The 20,698-nt window shown below is 39.7% G+C and overlaps 1 protein-coding gene across 2 annotated transcripts in view; it reads right to left on the bottom strand.

The window, feature by feature from the left end:
• Positions 1-20,698, bottom strand: part of LOC128666900 (cytochrome P450 2C29-like) — a 51,074-nt gene that overhangs the window by 21,023 nt on the left and 9,353 nt on the right. For both annotated transcript variants that reach the window (XM_053721711.1, XM_053721712.1), the window contains exon 2: positions 4,169-4,331. In XM_053721711.1, coding sequence (XP_053577686.1) covers positions 4,169-4,331 — 163 coding nt within the window. The remainder of the gene's footprint in view (positions 1-4,168; positions 4,332-20,698) is intronic.

Raw genomic sequence — 20,698 nt, 5'->3', positions numbered from 1 at the left:
TATCCCATACGTCACTAGCTCATGGACTCTTGCTAATTACATGAAAGAAATATAGTACATACAATAATAATGGTAATTATTAAGGTTTCCGTATACATATTTACATATATATTTATATATATATATATATATATATATATATATATATGTATATATATATATATATATATTCATATTGTTTATATATTTGATTTACTAAGGAACATATTTTCATTATGTTATCCTAGGCATGATTGTTGTATAGATACAATAATTTAATCATTATCTTTTTCCCAGTTTATATATATTATTTAATTATGCAACCATTTTTGGCTCTTTATGTATTTACCATATAGGAGTATTAGGTGGTAACCCATCAGGATACAAGATCATATATCAGAAAAGATAGTGCTAAAACAGTGATAACAATCATTATTGTTACTATTATGGTTGTATTTAGGTTATTTTACGTAGCCTCACTGGTATAGATTATTACTAATATGTTATCCATATTTCGAGGTTGCTTTAACACAACAGGTGCAGAATATTAATGACAAATATATCAAAGTTGTTTTTATCCAGTCACGAGTCCATATGTGTTTTAAATTTCACATATGTGTATTGCACAACAGCTATGATTACCACTAATGCTGAAACATGTTAGCTGTCGTGTTTCTCACGCGTTCACAACCCCCTCTGTTTAAATATGCATTGGATGTGCAAAATAAACTCTAATTTTTAATCACGCCCTGGCTTCTTCTCAAGTTGTATCTACTATTGGCTATTTTACAGGGTTGAGCATTGAGCTGAACTTTGACATTCACCATCATGTGACACACCTCTAGCAACACTGACTACAACGCCTGCCGAGACAAGTAAGAGGAATCTGAACCCTCCTTCTTTTGTCCCTTCAACTGCAAGAAAGGAGATTCCATCTCTGGAGCCTACAATATCACCCTGGAGAGACGATGCTATATAGAGGGGACTCTGCGGCTCATAACACTCATTGGGATATGAATCACTCCCTCCTCGCGACAGTGAGCGGATTGTTCGTCCGATGGGATTTCCTCTAAGCAGGTATTTATGCTGCTTTCTTTTTCCTGTTATATCATAGGCTGTGTCACAGCTACAGAGACTTTCTCTCTATACTCATTGGCAAAATAAATGTTGTTTTCATTACTCTAGTTGGTTACCATTTTGAGTGCTATTTAGCATCATCGCCTATATCCTTTGTGTTTGTTAATATTTGGGTTTTGGCCACACCTTTGGGAATTCTTGTTTTTTAGTAAGCACCCATATGGCTTATTATGGAGGTTGAGACTGTGAATTTGTATTCTCTGCACCCATCACAGAAAAGAGATATTGCCACTCAGGATTTTCAAATGAGTATGCCAATCTCTCTTTATCACTTTTGTTTGAAGAAATAGAGTTAAATGATCAAAGAACATAAGCTCAAATGGGACATTTGGATTCTTAATAAATATATTAAATTACGATGATCCCTAGGCGATTATGTATTTCAAAATTCCCCACTTTCCAAGTTAATGATAAGGACTTAATAGAATTGTGGAATCTGGCTTTGAGTGACTGTTCTTTTCGTCTTATTAGACTTATTCACTATAAAACCAACCTACTTTTGGGTATTAGAAGATCTATCGATCTGGTGCAGGCTGAATTAAACGCACGTAAAACAGATGTTGATTATCCTGGTTTTGATTTAGTTTTGCAAATTGCTGTAGCAGCATTGAAAGCACAAATTATCGCAGTTAAACATGAGAAATATGTGAGGGATAAATATGATTACTATATTCAATCTGTATATATTTGGACCAGAAAACGTAGGACAGGAGATGTAGCTCTAGAGGCTGATCCAGAAATAGAGGGCATAGAACAACTTATAAATCCAATAATAGGGATACTAGTAAGACGTTCACTTTTACTGATAGTGAATTAGACTCAGGTGAGGACGTATCAGCTTCAGGTGGGGAAGATGGAGATTGTAATACACAGTATTCATTTTATGACACCAGCAATCAGAATATACATGTACAATCCCAAGTTACACATCAGACACAGCCCGTTAGGCCTCCTATACTTATTCAAGCCAAAAGCAGTCAATCAACTCTTCACCCATATAGCCATACATCTTTGTTCCCTAAACCACAACATAACAGAAATCAATCAAAATATGTCGGGAACGCTTTATCATGTAATGATAAACAGGACAGAGATTTAGCATTACTTGAGCAGTTTTTTTTTCTGAGAAACCCCTAACTTATGGCACAGGAGGCGGTCTAAGTTCATCACAACCCGACAGAGGGAGATACACTCTCCGAAAAGATACAATAAACAAAAAATACAAACCCACTCAGTTATAAACTTGTCAAGCACAGACTAGTTTATTGAGCTACAGCTTAGGCTTTGTACCAACTGCCAAATTTGATATTTTTAGAACTGTACTAGATGTAAACAAACTTATTCGCAATATCACACTACGTAGACATTTCAGTAATACATTACACCTGACAAGTGATAATGATAACTATAATATATCCAAGGGTAGGGGGCGCACCCCACCTACTGTGATATCCAGGCACTCAAGGATTTACATCAAGATTCCATTTCTTCAAATAAAAATACTAACATAATCAGTAGGTCTCGCACTTTCAAAAACTCCTCATACTTTTACCCCATACAAAATAGGGGAAAGATCATAGAAAGGTTCTACGAAAGAGTGGAAAGTGATCTGTATCAGCTTAATAAACAATTCTTTTCAACACATAAGAATTTAACAGTATCAGAGAGGAAGGCCCTTTATGAACTTAGTCACAATAATAGCCTAGTCATACACCAGGCAGATAAGGGTGGGTCTATAGTTCCAATGAATAAAACCCAATACATAGAAGAGGCTATGGGACAGCTTCACAATTCCACTGTCAGCAGGATCTTGCACACCTTTTGGATGAGGTTTTGGAAGCCGGTTTCATTTATCAAGAAACTTTCTGTTACCGATATGTTGAACAACCTGTTGTCCCAGTATGTATTCAGCCACTATCCCAAAGTGCACAAGTCCCTTGAATCTGTTAGGGGGAGACTCATAGTCAGTGGAATTGGGTCCCTTCTTGAACATCTTTCATCATGAGTAGATGAACTCCTTCAGCCCTTTGTTCTAGCACTTCCTAGTTACATCAGGGATACCCAGCATATTCTCAACATAGTTTCATCTATGAAACGGGAATCACAAGATCACTGGTTAACTTTTGATGTAGATGCCCTTTATTCCTCCATTTCTTTGGAAAAAGGACTTGAAGCTATAAACTACTTTCTGAATAGATCATTGGTTCAACACTTTGTTACAGTACACAACCATAATCTCAATTCTTTTCGGTGGAAGATTATACAAAATTATTTCGCACAAAAAGAGGAGGAAATAGGGATTCCCTTTTAGCAAAACAAGAAATGTATTGGCTATTTAGATTGCGCATCAGATTTCCGTCTGGTATGAACTGTGAATATGACCTAATTAATTATTGGCAATGAAATGCCTTTTGTATATTTTGATATAATGCATATATTTTATATTTAGAGTAAGTACTGGCTAACAGATAACTGTTGAGTGCATTTGATGTTTGCCGTTTGTATAGTTAGGACATACATGCAATAATAATGGTAATTATTAAGGTATCCGTATACATATTTACATATATATTTTTTTCATATTTTTTCATCTTGTTAGTTATATATATATTTGATTTACTAAGGAACATTTTTTTTTTATTATGCTATCCTAGTCATGATTGTTGTATAGATACAATAATTGCATCCTCCATAGTTGATATAACATTCCACATTATCTCTTTCCCTGTTTATATATATATATATATATATATATATATATATATATATATATATATATATATATATATATATATATATATATATACACATATTTTTATAATGCAACCGTTTTCTGTCTCTTTATGTATTAACCATATAGGAGTATTAGGTGGTAAGTCCCTTAATATACTTGAAATTTACTATCATATCACCACTTTCTCTTATGTCCTCTAAGCTATACCTATTTAAGTCATGGAACTTTTCCTGGTAAGTTTTACATTTTTAGACCTTGTACATCCAACACGCATTTCAGCAGTCAAATTGTATTAAAAGGTTCCTCGTGTCTACTCACCATGTCCTGAGGTTATCCTCTCTATCACAGGCATGTATCCACGGCCACTAAACTTGTCCCCATTATCAATGAGAGCTTCCTTCACTGCATCACAGCTAGAAAGTATCACTATCGGTTTCTGTCCCATGTAAATGGTGTATATTGGACCATACTTCTCACCGAGCTGTAGGTATGAGAGAAATTATTCTACATATCCATTTTTCTATATTCTTTATTACATTTTTAATAACCTAATTGAAATTATTGATATGGCATCTATCTATCTGTCTGTCTGCCTATCTCAGTCTATCTATTTATCTATCCATCTCTATCTATCTATCTATCTATCTATCTATCTATCTATCTATCTATCTATCTATCATCATCTATCTCAGTATATCTATCTATCTATCTATCTATCTATCTATCTATCTATCTATCTAAATTCAGTTTACCTCTCATGCCTCACTCTATTTCCATTTTTGTCTCTCTGAGACTCTTTTCTCTATGTCTCGCTATTTAGTGTACTACATAAAAAATTATCTAAAGAATTAAGACAATAGAAAGTGAAAATGTTTAAAAAATAATGAAATTTGGACCACTGTACCCCTGATTGGCAGCAGATATGTACAAGTGAGGACCAACCGGTATGTTACTAAAAAAAACAACCTAGAAAATAAAATAAAGCTTGTAGAAATCTCCCTGGTAGAAAGATTATGACAGTGAGCAAAATTCAGAGGCATCTCTACCAAGTTCACCAGTTTCTTTGTTATCGTAAATAGCTGATTCACTAAAACTCACTAATATCTTTCCATTTTTAGTAAATAAGCTTCATATAAAAATTGATTAGCAACTGTTAAAGCTGGAGAGGCTGGTGCTATAAGGTTGCAAAGCAACTAAAATTATTACTGTACTATCCCTATTCTCAAAGATATCAAAAGCCAAACTCTTGAAAGGCGGCCGTTTTTTTTACATTCCTACTTTTTGGAAAAGTAAATGTAGAAAGTGTTAAAGGACCAGTAAATCAATAGATTTGGATAATAAGCAAATGCATGATAAAAATACAATGCAATAGCAGACATCCCAACCTGAAAAAACTCATTTCAGGGAGGTGGATTTACCCGCTACTGCGTCGACACCCCCCTCCCCTCACAATTATATATTGGACACCTTGAAACCCTAAATAAGATAGGGACTTATCATTAAAGTAGCTTCCCACTAAAGTCACATTTAAAAAAAAAGTAGCTTTATTGCACAACCACATACAACAAACCTATTTTCCAGTGATCGTACGCTTGTTGAATGCTTAAATATTCTAGAATAGAATTACATGTAGTAAATAAGGTAGTATTTGTGTTTTATTTTATTAGAATCAGTGGGGACTTTTTGGTTACTGATGCATGATTTGATGGTTCTATAACGTCCCAGCAACTAAAGGAATTACTTAAAGAAACACTTTTCCGGATTTGGCCCACATTGGATCATGGTACTTGGAGTTTCAGGGAGATTGCACTCCATTTGCTGGCATCAGGGAGCCGCTATTACAATCAGGGAAACTCCCTGAACTTCAGGGAGAGTTGGGATGTCTGCAATAGCACTAAGGTGTAGATTTATTAAGCAGCAGATGCTGCTTTCTATGCCTGAAGTTTCAGGTCTGCCTGATCTGGATGATTGACACCCCCTGCTAGCGTCCGATTTGTCTGCGAATGTGCAGGGGGCAGCATTGCGCAAGCATTTCACAAGAAATGCTTGTGCAATGTTAAATGCCAACGGGGTATGTTTTCAACAATTAGTGATGTTTAACGGACATATGATAAATCTAGCCCTTAATCTGAATTTCAAATGAGTAGTAATTTCAAAGTTATGTCTATTTCCACTCCTCCTGTATCATGTGACAGCCATCAGCCAATCACAAATGCATATAAATATATACTGTGAATTCTTGTACATGCTCAGTAGGAGCTGATGACTCAAAAAGTGTAAATACAAAAAGACTTTTGTTAATGGAAGTAAATTGGAAAGTTGATTAAAATTGCTGCTCTATCTGAATCATGAAAGTTTAATTTTGACTTTAGTGTCCCTTTAAATAAGGTTGACTTAACCCCTTAGTGACCAGACCATTTTTCAATTTCTTACCCTTAAGGACCCAGGGCTATTTTTACATTTCTGCGGTGTTTGTGTTTAGCTGTAATTTTCCTCTTACTCGTTTACTGTACCCACACATATTATATACCGTTTTTTTCTCACCATTAAATGGACTTTCTAAAGATACCATTATTTTCATCATAACTTTTAATTTACTATAAACATTTTTATAAAATATGATGAAAAAATGACAAAAACACACTTTTTCTAACTTTGACCCCCAAAATCTGTTACACATCTACAACCACCAAAAAGCACCCATGCTAAATAGTTTCTAAATGTTGTCCTGAGTTTAGAAATACCCAATGTTTACATGTTCTTTGCTTTTTTTGCAAGTTATAGGGCAATAAGTACAAGTAGCACTATGCTATTTCCAAACCATTTTTTTTTTTCACAATTAGCGATAGTTACATTGTAACACCGATATCTGTCAGGAATCACTGAATACCCCTTGACATGTATATATATATTTCTCTTGTAAGATGTATCGAGTCCACGGATTCATCCTTACTTGTGGGATATTCTCCTTCCCTACAGGAAGTGGCAGAGAGAGCACCCACAGCAGAGCTGTCTATATAGCTCCCCACTTAGCTCCACCCCCCAGTCATTCTCTCTGCCTGCTTAACTGCTAGGAAGGGCAAAGAGCTATGTGGTGACTAAAATGTAGTTTTTTTACTTCTCAAGCAAGAGTTTATTATTTTAAAATGGTATCGGTGTGTACTATTTACTCTCTGGCAGAAAAAGGATGAAGATTTCTGCAAGAGGGATGATGATCTTAGCACTTTGTAACTAAGATCCACTGCTGTTCTCACAAGGCCTGAAGAGTATTGGAAAACTTCAGTTGGGAGAACGGTTTGCAGACTAAGCTGCATATGAGGTATGTTCAGTCTATATTTTTCTAGACAGACTGTGTTAAATCTAGAAAAGGCTGACAATATCCCCATGAGGGAAGGGTAAGCTGTATTCAGATACTTTAACAGGAATTTCAGCTTGCTTGAAGGGCTCATTAGTTACTTGTGACACTGTTAGGAAAAAACGTTTTGTTTTTTGATGCATTTATAACGTTTTTTGAAGGGACTAAAGGGGTCATTGTGGCTTGTGTTTTGTAACTCACATAGTTAATTAAGAGACACTCTGGTGTTTCTCTGGTAGGCCTCAAAACATTGAGTGAGGTGGGAGGGGCCTATTTTCGTGCCTCAGTTGCGCAGTTTCCTTTCCCCTGAGACATATCACTGCTTCTCCTGTCGTTTTCTGCTGTGTTTGAGGGTTGTTAAACAAGTTTTTCCCCCCACAAATCGTTCTGAAGGGCAGGTAGGAGCCACAGCAGAGCTGTGGAATGGTGCTGAAAGTCTTTTTTACTGGGGTTAACGTTTTTTCAATCTGTTTTTGCCATTTAAGGGTTAATTGTTTATTTGCATAGCTGTGCAAAGTTACTTAGGCCTAGATTTGGAGTTTGGCGGTAAAAGGGCTGTTAACGCTCCGCGGGCTTTTTTCTGGCCGCACCATAAATTTAACTCTGGTATCGAGAGTTCAAACAAATGCTGCGTTAGGCTCCAAAAAAGGAGCGTAGAGCATTTTTACCGCAAATGCAACTCTCGATACCAGAGTTGCTTACGGACGCGGCCAGCCTCAAAAACGTGCTCGTGCACGATTCTCCCATAGGAAACAATGGGGCTGTTTGAGCTGAAAAAAAACCTAACACCTGTAAAAAAGCAGCGTTCAGCTCCTAACGCAGCCCCATTGTTTCCTATGGGGAAACACTTCCTACGTCTGCACCTAACACTCTAACATGTACCCCAAGTCTAAACACCCCTAACCTTACACTATTTAACCCCTAATCTGCCGCCCCCGCTATCGCTGACCCCTGCATATTTTTTTAAACCCCTAATCTGCCGCTCCGTAAACCTCCGCAACCTACGTTATCCCTATGTACCCCTAATCTGCTGCCCTAACATCGCCGACCCCTATATTATATTTATTAACCCCTAATCTGCCCCCCTCAACGTCGCCGACACCTGCCTACACTTATTAACCCCTAATCTGCCGAGCGGACCTGAGCGCTACTATAATAAAGTTATTAACCCCTAATCCGCCTCACTAACCCTATCATAAATAGTATTAACCCCTAATCTGCCCTCCCTAACATCGCCGACACCTACCTTCAATTATTAACCCCTAATCTGCCGAGCGGAGCTCACCGCTATTCTAATAAATTGATTAACCCCTAAAGCTAAGTCTAACCCTAACACTAACACCCCCCTAACTTAAATATAATTTACATCTAACGAAATAAATTAACTCTTATTAAATAAATGATTCCTATGTAAAGCTAAATACTTACCTGTAAAATAAATCCTAATATAGCTACAATATAAATTATAATTATATTATAGCTATTTTAGGATTAATATTTATTTTACAGGCAACTTGGTATTTATTTTAACTAGGTACAATAGCTATTAAATAGTTAAGAACTATTTAATAGCTAAAATAGTTAAAATAATAACAAAATTACCTGTAAAATAAATCCTAACCTAAGATATAATTAAACCTAACACTACCCTATCAATAAAATAATTAAATAAACTACCTACAATTACCTACAATTAACCTAACACTACACTATCAATAAATTAATTAAACACAATTCCTACAAATAAATACAATTAAATAAACTAGCTAAAGTACAAAAAATAAAAAAGAACTAAGTTACAAAAAATAAAAAAATATTTACAAACATAAGAAAAATATTACAACAATTTTAAACTAATTACACCTACTCTAAGCCCCCTAATAAAATAACAAAGACCCCCAAAATAAAAAATTCCCTACCCTATTCTAAATTAAAAAAGTTACAAGCTCTTTTACCTTACCAGCCCTGAACAGGGCCCTTTGCGGGGCATGCCCCAAGAATTTCAGCTCTTTTGCCTGTAAAAGAATAAATACAATACCCCCCCCCAACATTACAACCCACCACCCACATACCCCTAATCTAACCCAAACCCCCCTTAAATAAACCTAACACTAAGCCCCTGAAGATCTTCCTACCTTGTCTTCACCATCCAGGTATCACCGATCCGTCCTGGCTCCAACATCTTCATCCAACCCAAGCGGGGGTTGGCGATCCATAATCCGGTGCTGAAGAGGTCCAGAAGAGGCTCCAAAGTCTTCCTCCTATCCGGCAAGAAGAGGACATCCGGACCGGCAAACATCTTCTCCAAGCGGCATCTTCGATCTTCTTCCATCCGGTGCGGAGCGGGTCCATCTTGAAGCAGGCGACGCGGATCCATCCTCTTCTTCCGATGTCTCCCGACTAATGACGGTTCCTTTAAGGGACGTCATCCAAGATGGCGTCCCTCGAATTCCGATTGGCTGATAGGATTCTATCAGCCAATCGGAATTAAGGTAGGAATTTTCTGATTGGCTGATGGAATCAGCCAATCAGAATCAAGTTCAATCCGATTGGCTGATCCAATCAGCCAATCAGATTGAGCTCGCATTCTATTGGCTGTTCCGATCAGCCAATAGAATGCGAGCTCAATCTGATTGGCTGATTGGATCAGCCAATCGGATTGAACTTGATTCTGATTGGCTGATTCCATCAGCCAATCAGAAAATTCCTACCTTAATTCCGATTGGCTGATAGAATCCTATCAGCCAATCGGAATTCGAGGGACGCCATCTTGGATGACGTCCCTTAAAGGAACCGTCATTAGTCGGGATACATCGGAAGAAGAGGATGGATCTGCGTCGCCTGCTTCAAGATGGACCCGCTCCGCACCGGATGGAAGAAGATCGAAGATGCCGCTTGGAGAAGATGTTTGCCGGTCCGGATGTCCTCTTCTTGCCCGATAGGAGGAAGACTTTGGAGCCTCTTCTGGACCTCTTCAGCACCGGATTATGGATCGCCAACCCCCGCTTGGGTTGGATGAAGATGTTGGAGCCAGGACGGATCGGTGATACCTGGATGGTGAAGACAAGGTAGGAAGATCTTCAGGGGCTTAGTGTTAGGTTTATTTAAGGGGGGTTTGGGTTAGATTAGGGGTATGTGGGTGGTGGGTTGTAATGTTGGGGGGGGGTATTGTATTTATTCTTTTACAGGCAAAAGAGCTGAAATTCTTGGGGCATGCCCCGCAAAGGGCCCTGTTCAGGGCTGGTAAGGTAAAAGAGCTTGTAACTTTTTTAATTTAGAATAGGGTAGGGAATTTTTTATTTTGGGGGTCTTTGTTATTTTATTAGGGGGCTTAGAGTAGGTGTAATTAGTTTAAAATTGTTGTAATATTTTTCTTATGTTTGTAAATATTTTTTTATTTTTTGTAACTTAGTTCTTTTTTATTTTTTGTACTTTAGCTAGTTTATTTAATTGTATTTATTTGTAGGAATTGTGTTTAATTAATTTATTGATAGTGTAGTGTTAGGTTAATTGTAGGTAATTGTAGGTAGTTTATTTAATTATTTTATTGATAGGGTAGTGTTAGGTTTAATTATATCTTAGGTTAGGATTTATTTTACAGGTAATTTTGTTATTATTTTAACTATTTTAGCTATTAAATAGTTCTTAACTATTTAATAGCTATTGTACCTAGTTAAAATAAATACCAAGTTGCCTGTAAAATAAATATTAATCCTAAAATAGCTATAATATAATTATAATTTATATTGTAGCTATATTAGGATTTATTTTACAGGTAAGTATTTAGCTTTAAATAGGAATCATTTATTTAATAAGAGTTAATTTATTTCGTTAGATGTAAATTATATTTAAGTTAGGGGGGTGTTAGTGTTAGGGTTAGACTTAGCTTTAGGGGTTAATCAATTTATTAGAATAGCGGTGAGCTCCGGTCGTCAGATTAGGGGTTAATAATTGAAGTTAGGTGTCGGCGATGTTAGGGAGGGCAGATTAGGGGGTTAATACTATTTATGATAGGGTTAGTGAGGCGGGTTAGGGGTTTAATAACTTTATTATATTAGCGCTCAGGTCCGCTCGGCAGATTAGGGGTTAATAAGTGTAGGCAGGTGTCGGCGACGTTGAGGGGGGCAGATTAGGGGTTAATAAATATAATATAGGGGTCGGCGGTGTTAGGGGCAGCAGATTAGGGGTACATAGGGATAACGTAGGTGGCGGCGCTTTGCGGTCGGAAGATTAGGGGTTAATTATTTTAAGTAGCTGGCGGCGACATTGTGGGGGGCAGGTTAGGGGTTAATAAATGTAATATAGGGGTCGGCGGGGTTAGGGGCAGCAGATTAGGGGTACATAAGTATAACGTAGGTGGCGGTCGGCAGATTAGGGGTTAAAAATTTTAATCGAGTGGCGGCGATGTGGGGGGAGCTCGGTTTAGGGGTACATAGGTAGTTTATGGGTGTTAGTGTACTTTAGGGTACAGTAGTTAAGAGCTTTATGAACCGGCGTTAGCCAGAAAGCTCTTAACTCCTGCTATTTTCAGGCGGCTGGAATTTTGTCGTTAGAGCTCTAACGCTCACTTCAGAAACGACTCTAAATACCGGCGTTATAAAGATCCCATTGAAAACATAGGCTACGCAAATGGCGTAGGGGGATCTGCGGTATGGAAAAGTCGCGGCTGAAAAGTGAGCGTTAGACCCTTTAATCACTGACTCCAAATACCGGCGGTAGCCTAAAACCAGCGTTAGGAGCCTCTAACGCTGGTTTTGACGGATACCGCCGAACTCCAAATCTAGGCCTAAGCCTTTATAATGCTACTGTAAAAATTTCGTTAAGTTTACTGCTTTTTTACACTGTTTTGCATAACTGGTGCAGCTTTTTTTCTCTTAAAGGCACAGTACCGTTTTATTTGTGTGTTTTTTTACTTTGATTACAGTGTTTTCCAAGCTTGCTTGTTACATTACTAGCCTGTTTAACATGTCTGACACCAAGGAAAATCCTTGTTTAATATGTTTGGAAGCCATTGTGGAACCCCCTCTTAGAATGTGTCCCAATTGTACTGATATGTCTATAAACTATAAAGAACATATATTAGCACTTAAAAATAGAGCAATAGATGATTCTCAGTCAGAAGTAAATGAGGGTTCGCCATCTAGCTCTCCCCAAGTGTCACAACCAATAACGCCCGCACAAGTGACGCCAAGTACCTCTAGTGCGTCAAATTCTTTTACTTTACAAGACATGGCCACAGTTATGAATATAACCCTCACAGAGGTTTTATCTAAACTGCCTGGTTTACAAAGAAAGCGGGACAGCTCTGGGTTTCGAAAAAATGCTGAGCCATCTGACGTTTTAATAGCCGTATCTGATATGCCCTCACAATGCTCTGAAGTAGGGGTGAGGGATTTGTTATCTGAGGGAGAAATTTCTGATTCAGGAAAGACGCGTCCTCAGACAGATTCTGATATGACGGCCTTTAAATTTAAGCTTGAACACCTCCGCTTATTGCTCAGGGAGGTATTAGCGACTCTAGATGATTGTGACCCTATAGTGGTTCCAGAGAAATTGTGTAAAATGGATAAATACTTAGAGGTTCCTGTTTACACTGATGTTTTTCCAGTTCCTAAGAGGATTGTGAATATTATTACTAAGGAGTGGGATAGACCAGGTATTCCGTTCTCTCCTCCTCCTGTTTTTAAGAAAATGTTTCCCATATCTGACACCATGCAGGACTCGTGGCAAACAGTCCCTAAGGTGGAGGGAGCTATTTCTACTCTGTCTAAGCGTACAACTATACCTATCAAAGACAGTTGTGCTTTCAAAGATCCTATGGATAAAAAATTAGAGGGTCTCCTGAAGAAAATTTTTGTTCATCAGGGTTTTTCTCTTCAACCTATTGCGTGCATTGTTCCTGTAACTACTGCAGCTGCTTTCTGGTTTGAGGCTCTAGAAGAGGCTCTTCAGATGGAAACTCCATTAGAGGAGATTATGGACAGAATCAAGGCCCTTAAATTGGCTAATTCTTTTATTACTGATGCCACTTTTCAACTGGCTAAATTTGCGGCAAAGAATTCAGGTTTTGCCATTTTAGCATGCAGGGCGTTATGGCTTAAGTCCTGGTCTGCTGATGTGTCATCCAAATCTAAACTTTTGAACATCCCTTTCAAAGGAAAGAACCTATTCGAGCCTGAACTGAAAGAGATTATTTCAGACATCACTGGAGGGAAAGGTCATGCCCTTCCTCAGGATAGATCAAATAAGATGAAGATTAAACAAAGTAATTTTCGTTCCTTTCGGAACTTCAAGAGTGGTTCCGTTTCGGCTTCCTCTGCTACAAAGCAAGAGGGGAATTTTGCCCAATCCAAGTCAGTCTGGAGACCTAACCAGGCTTGGAACAAGGGTAAACAGGCCAAGAAGCCTGCAGCTGCCTCTAAGATAGCATGAAGGGGTAGCCCCCGATCCGGGACCGGATTTAGTAAGGGGCAGACTCTCTCTCTTCGCTCAGGCTTGGGCAAGAGATGTTCACGATCCCTGGGCTTTAGAAATTGTCCCAGGGATATCTTCTGGAATTCAAAGACTCCCTTCCACGGGGGAGATTTCATATTTCTCGATTGTCTGTAAACCAGACAAAGAGAGAGGCGTTCTTACGCTGTGTAGAAGATTTGCTTACCATGGGGGTGATCCGTCCAGTCCCAAAAGAGGAACAGGGACTAGGGTTCTACTCAAACCTGTTTGTGGTTCCCAAAAAAGAGGGAACTTTCAGACCAATCTTGGATCTCAAGATTCTAAACAAATTCCTCAAGGTTCCATCATTCAAGATGGAGATCATTCGGACTATTCTGCCTCTGATCCAGGAAGGTCAATATATGACTACCGTGGACTTAAAGGATGCATATCTACACATCCCTATTCACAGAGATTCATCAATTTCTCAGATTTGCCTTTCTAAACAGGCATTACCAGTTTGTGGCTCTTCCCTTCGGGTTAGCCACGGCTCCAAGAATTTTCACAAAGGTGCTAGGGTCCCTTCTGGTGGTTCTACGTCCTCGGGGCATAGCAGTGGCGCCTTATCTAGACGACATCTTAATTCAGGCGTCGACTTTTCAGCTAGCCAAGTCTCATATGGACATTGTGTTGGCTTTTCTGAGATCTCACGGGTGGAAGGTGAACATAAAAAAGAGTTCTCTCTTCCCTCTCACAAGAGTTTCCTTTCTGGGGACTCTGATAGATTCGGTAGAAATGAAAATATTTCTGACGGAAGTCAGAAAATCAAAACTCTTAACCACTTGCCGAACTCTTCATTCCATACCTCGGCCATCTGTGGCTCAGTTTATGGAGGTAATTGGACTTATGGTAGCGGCAATGGACATAGTTCCTTTTGCCCGCCTACACCTCAGACCACTGCAACTATGCATGCTCAAACAGTGGAATGGGGATTATGCAGACTTATCTCCTCAACTGCATCTGGGCCAGGAGACCAGAGATTCTCTTCTCTGGTGGTTGTCTCAGGACCACCTGTCTCAGGGAATGTACTTTCACAGGCCAGAGTGGCTCATTGTAACGACAGATGCCAGCCTGCTAGGCTGGGGTGCAGTCTGGAAATCCCTGAAAGCACAGGGCTTATGGTCTCGGGAGGAATCTCTTCTTCCGATAAACATCCTAGAACTGAGAGCGATATTCAAGGCGCTTCAGGCATGGCCTCAGCTTGCTGCAGCCAAATTCATCAGGTTTCAGTCGGACAACATCACGACTGTAGCTTATATCAATCACCAGGGAGGAACAAGGAGTTCTCTAGCGATGATGGAAGTAACCAATATAATCCGATGGGCAGAGGATCACTCTTGCCATCTCTCAGCAATCCACATTCCAGGAGTAGAGAACTGGGAGGCGGATTTTCTAAGTCATCAGACTTTTTATCCGGGGGAGTGGGAACTCCATCCGGAGGTATTTGCTCAGCTGATTCAGCTATGGGGTACACCAGAATTAGATCTGATGGCGTCGCGTCAGAATGCCAAACTTCCTCGTTACGGGTCCAGGTCCCGGGATCCCAAGGCGGTACTGATAGATGCTCTAGCAGTACCTTGGTCCTTCAATCTGGCCTACGTATTTCCACCGCTTCCTCTCCTCCCACGTCTGATTGCCAGAATCAAGCAGGAGAGAGCTTCAGTGATTCTGATAGCACCTGCGTGGCCACGCAGGACTTGGTATGCAGACCTAGTGGGCATGTCCTCGGTTCCACCGTGGACCCTGCCAATGAGGCGGGACCTTCTAATCCAAGGTCCGTTCTCACATCCAAATCTAGTTTTTCTGCATCTGACTGCTTGGAGATTGAACGTTTAGTTCTATCAAAGCGTGGGTTCTCTAAATCGGTCATTGATACCCTGATTCAGGCTTGAAAGCCTGTCACCAGAAAGATCCATCATAAGATTTGGCGCAAATATCTATATTGGTGTGAATCCAAAGGTTACTCGTGGAGTAAGATTAGGATTCCTAGAATATTGTCTTTTCTCCAAGAGGGTTTGGAGAAGGGATTATCAGCTAGTTTTCTAAAAGGACAAATATCTGCTTTGTCTATTCTACTACACAAACGTCTGGCAGATGTCCCAGACGTTCAAACTTTTAGTCAGGCTTTGGTCAGAATTAAGCCTGTATTTAAGCCTGCTGCTCCGCCTTGGAGCCTAATCTTAGTCCTTAGAGTTCTTCAAGGGGTTCCGTTTGAACCGATGCATTCCATAGATATTAAGCTTCTATCTTGGAAAGTTTTGTTCTTAGTTGCTATCTCTTCGGCTCGAAGAGTTTCTGAGCTATCTGCTTTACAGTGTGATTCCCCTTATCTTATTTTCCATGCAGATAAGGTGGTTTTGTGTACCAAACCGGGTTTTCTTCCTAAGGTTGTTTCTAATAAGAATATAAATCAAGAGATTGTTGTTCATTCTCTGTGTCCTAATCCTTCATCAAAGAAGGAACGTCTGTTGCACAATCTTGATGTGGTTCGTGCTTTAAAGTTCTACTTACAAGCAACCAAAGATTTCCGTCAAACATCTTCATTGTTTGTTGTTTATTCTGGTAAGCGGAGAGGCCAAAAGGCTACGGCTACCTCTCTTTCCTTTTGGCTGAAAAGCATTATCTGTTTGACCTATGAGACTGCTGGACAGCAGCCTCCTGAAAGAATTACTGCTCATTCTTCTAGAGCTGTGGCTTCCACATGGGCTTTTAAAAATGAGGCTTCTGTTGAACAGATTTGTAAGGCGGCGACTTGGTCTTCGCTTCATACATTTTCCAAATTTTACAAATTTGATACTTTTGCTTCTTCAGAGGCTATTTTTGGGAGAAAGGTTTTACAAGCAGTGGTGCCTTCCGTTTAAGGTCCCTGTCTTGTCCCTCCCTTCATCCGTGTCCTAAAGCTTTGGTATTGGTATCCCACAAGTAAGGATGAATCCGTGGACTCGATACATCTTACAAGAGAAAACATAATTTATGCTTACCTGATAAATGTATTTCTCTTGTGATGTATCGAGTCCACGGCCCGCCCTGTTTATTTACGACAGGCATATATATTTTTATTTTTTAAACTTTCAGTCACCACTGCACCCTATGGTTTCTCCTTTTTCTTCCTAGCCTTCGGTCAAATGACTGGGGGTGGAGCTAAGGGGGGGAGCTATATAGACAGCTCTGCTGTGGGTGCTCTCTCTGCCACTTCCTGTAGGGAAGGAGAATATCCCACAAGTAAGGATGAATCCGTGGACTCGATACATCACAAGAGAAATAAATTTATCAGGTAAACATAAATTATGTTTTTTTTAGTAGATAACCCAAAGTATTGATCTAGGCCCATTTTGGTATAATTCATGCCACCATTTCACCACCAAATGCGATCAAATAAAAAAAATTGTTCACTTTTTCACAAACTTTAGGTTTCTTACTGAAATTATTTACAAACAGCTTGTGCTATTATGGCAAAAATGGTTGTAAATGCTTCTTTTGGATCCCCTTTGTTCAGAAATAGCAGACATTTATGGCTTTGGCATTACTTTTTGGTAATTAGAAGGCTTATAAATGCTGCTGCGCACCACACTTGTATTATGGCCAGCAGTGAAGGGGTTAATTAGGTAGCTTGTATGGTTAATTTTAGCTTTAGTATAGTGTAGTAGACTACCCAAATTATTGATCTAGGCACATTTTGTAATTTTTCATGCCACCATATTACCGCCAAATGCGATCAAATAAAAAAAATCTTTAACTTTTTCACAAACTTAAGGTTTCTCACTGAAGTTATTTACAAACTACTTGTGCAATTATGGCACAAATGGTTGTAAATGCTTCTCTGGGATCCCCTTTGTTCAGAAATAGCAGACATATATGGCTTTGGCATTGATTTTTGGTAATTAGAATGCCGCTAATTGCCGCTGCGCACCACACTTGTATTATGCCCAGCAGTGAAGGGGTTAATTAGGTAGCTTGCATCTCGTGTAGAGATCAGCCTCTCACCTGACGTATCCCACCCCCGGATCCCTCCCTGACCCCTCTCAAACAGGTGTCTGCCCTCCCCCACCTCACAACTGTTATCGCCATCTTAAGTACTGGTAGAAAGTCTGCCAGTACTAAAAAGGCTTTTTTTTATAATTTATTTTTTTATTTTTGATATATTATTCTGCAGTGTTGGATCCCCCTTAGCCCCCAACCTCCCTGAGCCCCCCAAACAGCTATCTAACCCTCCCCCTTCTACCTAACTGCCACCATTTTGGGTACTGGCAGCAGTCTGGGCTGTTTTTTTTACCCTATCCTTTTTCATCCCCATCATTTAGGTTGGCCCAATCCCCCCTCCTTCCCAGATCCCTTTCCCGGCCTTTATTCCCCCCTCCCTCTCCCACCTTCACTTACACTTGGTCACTTTACTGTGGTGTTTAGCGGGCGCGCATATGCGTGCACGTGCGCTCCCACCCCCTTGTGCGCTCCCGCACATTACCAGAACTGAGATCCCCGCTGGGCGGAACAGCTCCAGCGATGGGCCGCCCACTCGCCTCCCTGCTATGGCGCCAACCCACCAACGATCGGCATCACCGCTGTCCGATGCAGAGAGGGCCACAGAGTGCAGAAATAGCACAATCTCTCAATTTTGAGCAAGATCTCGGCAGAGAGAAGCCCAGGACTGCAGCGACATACCCTGTATAGGGTACGTCGCTGGTCCTTAAGGGCATAACGACCAGGTCATTAAGGGGATATATTGTAGAAAATTATACCCACACAAGTATTAACTTCCTCCTTTGCAATTTTAGTTAGAATCTCCATATTCCATTGTCTGGAACACCCCTTAATGGGACTGATGGTTTAACCCAGTTTCCATGTCACGGGCAATTTGCTTTTGTGATTCCCTTAAAGGGACAGTCTAGTCCAAAATAAACTTTCATGATTCAGATAGGGCATGTCATTTTAAACAATTTTCCAATTTTCTTTTATCACTAATTTTGCTTTGTTCTCTTGGCATTCTTAGTTGAAAGCTAAAACAAGGAGGTTCATATGCTAATTTCTGAGCCCTTGAATGCCGCCTCTCATCTCAGGGCATTTTAAAAGTGTTTCACCACTAGAGGGTGTTAGTTCATGTGTGTCATATAGATACCATTGTGCTCACACACGTGGGGTTCCTAGGAGCCAGCACTGATTGGCTAAATTGCAAGTCTGTCAAAATAACTGAAATAAGGGGACTGTCTGCAGAGGCTTAGATACAAGATAATCACAGAGGTAAAAAGTGTATTAATATAACTGTGTTGGTTATGCAAAACTGGCAAATGGTAAGAAAGGGATTATCTATCTTTTAAAAAAATAAAAATTCTGGTGTAGACTGTCCCTTTAATTACATTAAAGGGACATAAAACTCAAAATCTAATGCTTCATACAATGTTTCATTATGCATAATTAAAAAAAAAAGGTCACAGTGCAGTTTCATTATTTATTTAGTTTGCTTTTCTTCTAATGTAACACTGTAATTTAGTGTTTCCATGTTTTTATTCCCTATGGAGAGGCTGGAGTGTATTCTGAGGAATACAGAATCCTGACATGCCTATGTGCTGCACAGTGATTGGCTGATATGCGTAGGAGCTTTTTTATATCAGTGTTTAATTGGCTACAGTAAAATAAGTAAAATAAACAACATTTAAAGGGACATGATATATAACTGTTGAAGCACATGAAAGTGATGCAGCATAGCTGTAAAAAGCTGACTAGAAAATATCACCTGAACATCTCAAAGTAGAAAAGGAAGATATTTTACCTCAATTTTTTAAAGTATTCACACCCCTCTGTAAAGAGACTTTAATCAGCCAGTCAGGGGCGCGATCCGATAAAGATCGTAGTTTGCGGCGCAAGCGAGGTAACCCCCGCCGCCCGCAGTTTCAGCTCGCAACTCGAGCTATCCCATATACGGCGCCATCAGAGGCTAAAGTGCCGTAAGTCTGACAAACCAGCAATGTCCAGAAATCTGCGTAAGTACAAATTTCTGGAGTCGCCAGTGACTTACGGCACTTTAGAAACTGCCGGCGCCTACAAAACCTAACTAAGTTATTAAATCACCCGCACTGTCTAACACGCCTCCCTAACATAGCCCGACACGTCTAACCCTCTATCCGCTATCCTACCTCATTATCCTAACAATAAAACATGTATTAACCCCTAAACCGCCGCTCCCGGATCCCGCCGCCACCTAATAAAGTTATTAACCCCTAAACCGCCGCTCCCGGACCCCGCCGCCACCTAATAAAGTTATTAACCCCTAAACCGCCGCTCCCGGACCCCGCCGACAGCTATATTAAATCTATAACCCCCTAATGTGAGCCCCTACCCCGCCGCCATCTATTTTAAAAATATTAACCCCTAATTTAATCCCCCTACACCGCCGCCTATATTAAACACATTAACCCCTAATCTAATCCCCCTACACCGCCGCCGCCTATATTAAACACATTAACCCCTAAGAAACAAGAATGCCGCTTAAAGGTAAAACTCAGTACTTTATTTGGTCAATGTAAAAACGTGATGCCAGCGTGCAGTAACAAGTATTTTCAAAAAACAGCTGCTTAGTCACAAACAGGCCAGTCTGACGCGTTTCGGCTGATATGCCTTATTCATAGACTTAATTTAGTTAGTTCACCTGTGGGGCTTTAAATGCCACCTCACAATCTGATTGGTGGCCTGTAAAATGTGTATTTATTAACTCCACCCTTATGTGTAATCGACATTGATTGACATCTCCCTTCGCACACAACTACTTCTCATTATTCTAGCCTGTCACAGATGCCTGTTACGTTTGAAATATTAGGTTGTACCTTATTGACCTATCATGTCACAATTTGTCTCGGTTAAAAAAAAAATAAAAAAAAAAATAGCATAATATGTTGGTGTCCCTTAATGCAAAGAACGAACAATTGTGTTCATATTCATGGTGTTTGAAGACAATTTATGTCACATTTACCTTAGTAAAAGCTAATAGAGAAAAAGGCATTTGTTGTCAC

Source organism: Bombina bombina, chromosome 7 (assembly GCF_027579735.1).
Source record: "Bombina bombina isolate aBomBom1 chromosome 7, aBomBom1.pri, whole genome shotgun sequence".
NCBI lineage: Eukaryota > Metazoa > Chordata > Amphibia > Anura > Bombinatoridae > Bombina > Bombina bombina.
The sequence above is the reverse complement of the archived record's forward strand: the minus strand, read 5'-3'. Positions and strand labels throughout refer to the sequence as shown.